The sequence below is a fragment of the Pundamilia nyererei genome, unplaced genomic scaffold (genome assembly GCF_000239375.1).
Source record: "Pundamilia nyererei isolate P.nyererei 1_Seehausen unplaced genomic scaffold, PunNye1.0 scaffold00176, whole genome shotgun sequence".
NCBI classification, from domain to species: domain Eukaryota; kingdom Metazoa; phylum Chordata; class Actinopteri; order Cichliformes; family Cichlidae; genus Pundamilia; species Pundamilia nyererei.
The window spans coordinates 971,685-980,226 of NW_005187577.1; the positions used below are offsets into that span (position 1 = coordinate 971,685).

Genomic DNA, 8,542 nt, shown 5'->3' on the forward strand with positions numbered 1-8,542 from the left:
GAAGACAATTAAATATAGCATTTTCAGAAAAAAAAAAGAAGCTTATTTTGAATTTGATGGCAGCTGCATGTTCCAAGTTTACCACTGTGCTGCAGCACCTCTTTTAGCATCAGTTGAAGAGAGCAGCTGCTGGAGTTTTGGGAGAGGAGTGTTGCCCTGTTCTTCTCTGATATAAGAGTCTAGTTGCTCCATAGTCCAGAGCCTTCTTTGTCTGATTGTTCATTCATGATGAGCCAAATGTTTTCATTTGAAAGGTCTGCACTGCAGGAAAGTCAATTCAGCACCCGGACTCATCTACTATGAAGTCATGTTGTTTTGATAGATGCAGTATTCAGTTTAGCACGGTCTTGCTGAGATATTCTTTGTTTTTTGAAAAAGCTACAGGTTTTGTTGCTTTGTATTTCACCTTGATGTTGCCTTTCCAGATGTGCAAGCAGTCAGATCCATAGGCACCAATACCACATACTATCAGAGATTCAGTCTTTTGAACTGAGTGCTGATAACAAGCTGAGTGGTGCCTCTTATATTTTGCCCGGAGGACGTGACATCTGAGCTTTCCAAAAAGAATTTCAGATTTGGATTTCTCTGACCGCAGAACAGTTTGCACTTTGCCTCGGTCCGTTTGAAAGGAGCTTTGGCCCAGAGACGATGGTGTTGTTTCAGGATCATTTTTTCACGTATGGCTTCTTTGACCTGTATTTGGCGCAGTGAACTGTGTTCACAGACAGTGATTTCTGCAAGTGTTCCTGAGCTCATGCCAGTTTTTCCAAAGTCCTTACAATTTTAGACCGAGGAGCATGATTCTGAAATTGTTTGTGTTTACTTCAGAGAACCTCTGCTTCTCTAACATGCTCTTTTTATTTCTGTTGCCAATTAGCCAAATTAGCTGTAAAATGTTTCTCCAGCTGTTTCCTTTTAGTAGTGCTTACTTTTAAAGCCTTTCATTGCCCTCATCTATCAAACTCCAAATGAGATCAGTTTAAACATTTGTTATGTTTTCTCTGTTCTATTATGAATAAAATATGGGTTCATATTTATGCGGCACCCCAACCTTTTAAATTGTTTACAAATCCACTTTAGTCCAAATTATTGGATTGATTAAAAAATCCTGGAAAATAGGATGCATAAGAAACACAATACTGCAAAAGTAAATCACATATTATGAGTAATGTTAAAGAAAATAAGTAGCATCAAGAGCAAAAGTATATAATTGTAAACATTTCATTAAAAGTCACATGCATATTATAACCAGCGCTACATTGTACATTAAGTACTTGTTTCATACTCACATCTACAACACCACTCACTTTTTCTCCTTATTTTTGTTATTTCAGCACTTTCAGACTGAAATTTTGAAGTGAGGTCACTCCGTTTGTGTTTCCCATTTTTACTTATTAGATGTGAATACTTTCACCACTGCTTCATGTGGATCCATCCAAAAAAGAAATAAGTCATGAGTTGGCAGGTCCTTGCCAGGTGGGAGCAAGCTGGTGGAGCTGGCATGTGTAACGGTGGGCACTGGACCCAGCCAGTAGAGTAGTGGGGTCAATGGACGCTTACCCACGCCTGGCCATTATGCCGTAATCCTTCCTCGCTTTTCTGGAAAAACTGAATAGCACTAGAATCACTGACTCAATTTTTGGATCTCATTTTCATGACAAAGCGATTGTTCCCCTTTTGCCTCCACTGTTGCTGTTTATAAATGTGGGAAAGCGGGCATATAAAAGGCACTTGCTCAAAGGCCAGTGCAACATCAAGACCTCAGGGGGAAGCATCAACATCACTCATCATCACCAAGGCTATCCCACACAATATATCCAAGATGGGCAGGGTGAGTCAATGCAAAGAGTTTCGTTTTAATGTGCGGGTTCAAAAGTGCATGTGGGAGAGTACAGAGGTTTGCTGCAGATGTTGTTTCCTTATACTCTGTTGTAAATTAAAGCCTCACTGCTTGTTTGAGCAGCTGTTAACAGTGGCTTTGCTTTAAAATGTCTGAGCTTTCAGACAGGGACCAGGCTTTAGACTGCCTAACAGAGCAAATGTGAAAGGTGGACGAGCACTGAGACTGTTATGCGTTCCCCCCTCAGATCGTCTTCTACGAGGACAAGAACTTCCAGGGCCGTCGCTATGAGTGCGACAGTGACTGCTCAGATTTTCACACCTACCTGAGCCGCTGCAACTCCATCCGGGTGGAGAGTGGAGCCTGGGTGGTGTACGAGAGACCAAACTACATGGGCTACCAGTATGTCTTGAGCAGGGGGGAGTACCCAGAGTATCAGCGCTGGATGGGACTGAACGACCACCTCAGTTCCTGCAAGATGATCCACTTTGTAAGTCAGGCGTTGCCTGCATGCTGCTCTGCTGCAGGTGCACATTTTTTTAGCCTGTCTGTCATTTGTTATTGACTGTGCACTGTGAGCACAGACTGCACGCTCAATGACAAAGAGCTGAAGTCTTCACAATGTTCTCCGCAGGTGTGGAGTCTAATTTTTGAATATCTTAAAAGACTGAAGGCACAGCGGGCTCAGGGCATCCCAAAAAAGCATTTACTATGTGAGAGATGACATCCAGTCATGTTCATGCTACCGCAGTGCTGTGTCGATGGAGACCAGCGTGACATCAGTCTCTTTGTATGAGCAGGCTTTGGTCCAGCTGACCCACAGCCTGCAGCCTCTTTAAATCAATGCAGTTAGTAGATGCGTGTGTACAGTTTGGTTCTATTTATAAAGGCACAAAACAGTGAGCAAACACACTGCAAACAATGAAGGATTGATTAATGTAAGATATCTCACTGATTATGGCAAATATACCGAGTATACAGTCCTTCAACAGACTAGTTTACCATGATCATCGAGAGGCAAATTATACACTCAGATACTTGTTTGTTATTTTACTTGCAGCTAGCAAGACAATAAACTAACTTTATATTAAAGTGAACCCCAAGAGTCAGATGATCCCACTATGAGCAGCACGTGGCGACTGTGGGGAAAAGAAACGTGCTTCCAATAGAAAGAGACCTCAGGCTTAGGGAGAGACAGCCATGTGCTGTGACCGGCTGAGAGGTGACAGCATCATTAAACACAAGCAAAGACAAATGAAACTAATGAACTACAATTTTAAAAATAATCAATAATTTGGATTAGCTTTTCTCTAAACTGCCACACTGTATCTGACAAACTTCAAACTAGGTGTACATGTAGTGTACGAATTTTCCAATTAGATTCTAATTCTAATCTCATTGTATCCTCCCTTTCCCTTTCTTTTCCCTGCACTAACCTCCATCTTCACCTCCTTTCTCCCTCCCTCACTTTCCAGACCAGTGGGACCCAGTACAAGATGCAGCTTTATGAGAAGGCAGACTTTGGCGGCCAGGCCCTGGAGGCCACAGAGGACTGCCCCTCACTTCTGGAAAAGTTCCGCTGGAGGGAGGTCAACTCCTGTAAGGTCTACGATGGTTGGTGGGTTTTCTACGAGCACTCCAACTACCGTGGACGTCAGTACTTCTTGGAGAAGGGAGAATACCGCAAGCCTGGGGATTGGGGTGCTGCCAGTCCTGCTGTCCAGTCTTTTAGGCGCTTCACTGAATAATTTAAACTCCATCCAAAAATATCAAGAAGACTGTCTGGGCATTATGAGTTAAAAATTTAATTATAACCTTCATCAACTATGTTTGCGATTTTGAACTAAGGTCTCAAAAATAAAACCTGCCAAGTAAGCACAATAATCTTTCTGTGGATTATTTCCATGCATGTTTTGAACCATTTTAGCACATAACTAAAGTTTATTCCCTCCTAACTGCACAACGGTGGTTAACACGGTTACCTCACAGCAAGAAGGTCTTGGGTTTGAGTCTCAGCTTTCTGTGTCTCTGTGAGTTAACCCTCTGACAGACTGGTGGCCTGTCCAAGTATACCCTGCCTCTCGCCCTGCGACAGGTGGGACACGCTGTCACGGCAAATCTCTCCAACCGTTATTTAACAACACAATTTATTTAAAATGATAGACAAAAAACAAACAAACAAACAAACAAAAAAAAACAAAACAGGAAACATCTAAAAACATTTCAAGCATCCACTGATGAAATGCTGCCACCTGGTGGTGAAAGTTATAGTTTAAAAACCCACCCGTCCATTCAAGTTTTCAAATTCAAATTTCGGCTGGAATTCTGTGTCACAGAGGTTTGTACCATTAGGCGGAGTATAGAGCTAGTGTAGCCTCGAGTCTGCCCAGTAGGAGATCATCACTTCATACCAATCTATCAAACTGTTGAAACTTGCTAATTTCAGCAATATATAAAAAATAAACTTCTAGCAGGCTGTTAAAGTCGTATTATATTTCAATTCAATTTTATTTATACAGCGCCAAATCACAACAACAGTCGCCTCAAAGCACTTTATATTGCACAGTAGATTGTACAATAATAGATACAGAGAAAAACCCAACAATCATATGACCCCCAATGAGAAAGCACTTTGGCGACAGTGGGAACCAAAAACTCCCTTTTAACAGGAAGAAACCTCCGGCAGAACCAGGCTCAGGGAGGGGCGGGGCCATCTGCTGTGACCGGTTGGGGTGAGAGAAGGAAGACAGGATAAAGACTTGACATAAGTCCACTTTCAAGTATAAGTGCACTGAAAAGGCTTCTCAAGGCAAAGACTGGAATTAGTTGGGCTGACACCTTGTTGACAGCTAGCAGCTACGGGCAAGTCAGTCACAGCCACAGCCTTGAAACCCCTTAAATTATATAAGGGGTCTGTATAGTTAAAGGAAGAAATAAGTTATAAAGACAAAACATATCTCCGGAACAGGTTGTAGAAATGTTTATTTCTGCTGTAAAGTTGAACATTATAATATGGGAGTCTCTGCCTCGAGTGGCCACTAGAGGAACTACAGTTTCGGGCACTTCTGCTTCGGCACCCTGGAGGTTGCTGCTCAGTCAATATGAGAGGTTTTCTTATATAATTATGAAAATTACAATAAGAAGCAGGCACTTGTCTGGACCCTTCAACAGACTTGACATAAGTCCACCTTTTGGTACTTTATTTTGGAAATACTCAAGGCTGATTCAGCCCAGCATGAGTTTGAGGTCCACAGTGACAGGCTGAGGGTTCCAGTGAGTCCCAAAAGAGAAACAGTTTCCTCCTCCACCTATCAAGAGCAGCTCTGGATCTTCTGAGTCCGTCATCTCAGAGCAAAATGAGTGGAGCATCAGAGGCCAGGGCACTGAGGTCTACACATGACAGGACATACATTAGTAATTAACATCGGATAATTCAGTTCTGCTTTTCCTCACAGAAGTGGAACAGTGCTAGTTTTTAAGCAACAAACCTGGAGGCTTTAAGGCCTGAGGTCGATGAAGAACATTGGTTGGTGCTAGATTTCCTTTAGAATAACTATAAGTGCAATAAATGATCACTAACCGTGTCCAGACTGTACTCCATACTGCTGCACGTGGTGATGTTGATCACAACAACGCCTGGCACGCCGTCTGAATGCAGCCAGACTCCACCTACCACAACCAGCTTCTCACCACTCACATGGGCACAGTGAGAGTATCTAAAACGAAGCACACAATGGAAATCTCATCAAAGAGTTTCTTTAGCAGAAACTTGGAGTTTGGTTATGGTGTCTGAGGCACAACAGACCTGGGTACAGGAGGGGGCTGTACATCTATTCTCTCCCAGCAGAAGCCTCTTTCAGTTTGTGTCAGTATTACCGTGTCATCCAGGGGCACTCCTGCTCTGCTCAGCCCTCCAAACACCACACCACCACCTTTATATGAGCATGCAGAGTGAGAGTGACGAGCCTCTGGTGCTACGCCCTCTACTGGGATCTGTAAATGACACCCAGTGGTCATGTATGAGTCATGTGCACGTTATGTTCTTGCTCCATACTTGTATTCTTGAAATCTACTAAATGACTCCTTCAAAATATACCTTACATATCTAATATGGAGGTTTATATGCATACGGGCCCTGTGTGATGTGATAATAAACTTGTGCGTGCAACATTAAGAATCTGGGTTTAAAATTGTAACAACAAGCAAACCTCAGTCCAGTGCTGCTGGTCGACACTCAGGAAGTATCCGTCACCCAAAACGGCCCCTGATTGGTTCTTTCCACCAAACACAAACACAAACTCTCTGCCTGCAGAGATGTGACAGGGAGTCAGTGTGTAACGAAAAAGCAGGGATGGGATAAAAGACTGGCAGAGAGAAGGCGAAGCAAAGATGTGAGTAAAGCATAAAGCAAAAGAACAAATGGAATGAAAAAGAGAAAAAGAAAGAAAAAGCTACAAACAGGAAGAGGAAAAAAAAAAGAAAGAGTGTGAGGCAAAAGGATCCTACAAGACTTCCTGTTTTCCCTCACCTCTGTGTCTGGTTAGGGTAGCAGAGTGCCTCCATCTTGGCGGTGGTGGACTGCCTGTACACATCATCTCCTCCATACAAAGCTTCGGTGCATCTTGGCCCCCTGACTCCAGAGCACCACAGAGGCTAAAGGTCATTTTGAAAAGGCTTCTGACCGGGTTGAGTGGAGAGGAGCGACCTCCAAATACCACAGCACCCACTCCAGGTATAGGGGTAACTGTGTGGTAAAGTCGCACACCTGGGATAAGAAGGGAAAATTACTAACTTTTCCTGGCTAAATCAAGACCGGCTGCCCCTCACCCCAAAGAAAAAAAAACCCTCACCAACATCTGCTGATGGCTCCACACTGACGGACCTCCAGCCTTCCTGTTCTCTGAGCAGGAGTCTGATCGCTGCTCTTCTGCCTCCTCTGCTGGAGCCTCCTGTTAGCAGGACCCACCCTGGCCTCACTGACGCAGAAGCCATCCCCAGCCCCTCCACGCATACCGGTGTGGTCCGAACACTCAGGGCTGTTGTGCTCCAAGAAGGGCCAACAGATGGCACAGGAGATTCTAAAGCAACAACACAACTTCAACATGCATACAGAACGTCCCATTTCAAATGCTTGTTAGTGTCAAGTCGAGGAGTGGAAAGTGAAAGCTACCTGGAGCTCGAGGGAGTAAAGCCTGTGCCATCAAAGAGCCTCGAGATGCAGTAAGGATGAAGTAATGGGAACATTTTTGGTGCCACTCCTGAGAGCAGACAGGTGAGGAGTCAGTGGTAGAATGTAGTTGTTCCGGTGTTGTGCCAAAAAATAAAATGAGGTTTTATATCTTCTTTATTTGAACTAACACCAAATTTTATAAAGTTCATTTGTAACTTTTCCATAAAGCTCTTCTTCTACAATCATTGAATGATTCTGATGTTAGCTACTGTGTTGACTGTTTTACTCTTTGTTTAATAGCAGGTTCAAAGATACTTATATTACAAATGATGAAGGTAAAAAGTAAGTGGTACGTGAGAGACAAAATAAAAGATGGGTGTAGCTTTCAGGACTGCAGAGTGAAGCCAGTGTGAAAGTGCCCGGGTTCAAAACTAGAGCATTTTATGGTGAGGTGAAAGAATGAACCATTGCTCCAGCATGCCGTCCATAAGGGTTCCCAAAAACCACAGAGAGTGGGCCAGACTGGACACACTCTCCCCTCATAGTTGGAAACTGTAGAGTCAAATAATCCTAACATCTTCATTGTGTGCACTCCTCCCCACAGAGGCTGACACTCAACTACAAACACAGATCGCTTCTTGAATAAGCACTGTGGTTTTCAGCTGTACTAACATTAATTGGAAAAGAGGTTTTCTAAAGGTCACAACAATAAATAAACTTTCAGCAGCGGTTTAGTGATAAATGACAAAATGTGTCGTCAAAACCAAATCAAGTGAGCTCTTCTGATCAGTAGTGCACACTTTTATAGAAGATGCAACGCTGAGACCCAGCTGACCTCATATTCATCAAAAGGCTCCAGGCTCTCCAATCTGCATCTCTCCTCCTCAGGGACCAGCCCGAAGAGGAAATTATTCATATCCAGGCACACGCACTCCTCCCAGCCCTGGAGACAAAGACGCCATATATTTAACCTTCACAGGAGGAACAGGGACGTTTTGAATATGCCTTGACTGTGTTTTTTTTTTTTTTCAATTGGTACCTGGGTCTGAGGTATTGTGCTTGTTCAAAGAAGTGAAAAGATACAGGAAGTGTCTTGTGTATAGGTTGTGTACTGACCTTGTCCAGGAAGCGGTGCCTTTGTGCGGCGGTGTCTGGGTATTGTCGAAGTGCATGCAGAGTTGAATTGAGTTTCTGGAAATGCTCCTGCATGATCTGACCAAAGGGATCGTGCGGATGGATCTGCTCATACATAACAAAGAGAGACTGTGGCAGGAGCTTTGCTGCCCAACCAATGATGGCATCAGACCTGAAAGACACACAACATCCAACGGCTTTAAATGTGGTTTGCTTTGATCATAAATTCTCAGTTTTTGCTACATATTGCCATCATCTAACTAGCATTACACGCCCAAGTGTATGCAAATTCATCTCTAGTTCACATTTTATACATTACTGCACCATTTTGTTTCCATGTAGGTGAGCACCACTTCAGAAAGAATCAGGGTAGGGGCAGCCCAGTCCAGCCCAGCTAC

At 43.5% G+C, this 8,542-nt stretch overlaps 2 protein-coding genes across 2 annotated transcripts in view; one reads left to right on the forward strand and one right to left on the reverse strand.

The window, feature by feature from the left end:
• Window positions 1-1,822: 1,822 nt before the first annotated feature.
• Window positions 1,823-3,588, forward strand: crygs2 (crystallin, gamma S2). Its single transcript, XM_005746296.1, has 3 exons — window positions 1,823-1,831; window positions 2,088-2,330; window positions 3,316-3,588. Exons 1-3 carry the CDS (start codon window positions 1,823-1,825, stop codon window positions 3,586-3,588), a joined length of 525 nt encoding a protein of 174 aa, XP_005746353.1.
• A 964-nt stretch (window positions 3,589-4,552) lies between these two features.
• lcmt2 (leucine carboxyl methyltransferase 2) overlaps window positions 4,553-8,542 on the reverse strand; it is a 7,489-nt gene continuing 3,499 nt past the window's right edge. The window contains exons 4-13 of the mRNA XM_005746318.1: window positions 8,469-8,538; window positions 8,127-8,316; window positions 7,846-7,953; window positions 7,011-7,098; window positions 6,691-6,918; window positions 6,369-6,605; window positions 6,049-6,146; window positions 5,646-5,833; window positions 5,421-5,556; window positions 4,553-5,230 (exon numbers count right to left, since the gene is read on the reverse strand). Coding sequence (XP_005746375.1) covers window positions 5,066-5,230; window positions 5,421-5,556; window positions 5,646-5,833; window positions 6,049-6,146; window positions 6,369-6,605; window positions 6,691-6,918; window positions 7,011-7,098; window positions 7,846-7,953; window positions 8,127-8,316; window positions 8,469-8,538 — 1,508 coding nt within the window. The 3' untranslated portion in view covers window positions 4,553-5,065. The remainder of the gene's footprint in view (window positions 5,231-5,420; window positions 5,557-5,645; window positions 5,834-6,048; window positions 6,147-6,368; window positions 6,606-6,690; window positions 6,919-7,010; window positions 7,099-7,845; window positions 7,954-8,126; window positions 8,317-8,468; window positions 8,539-8,542) is intronic.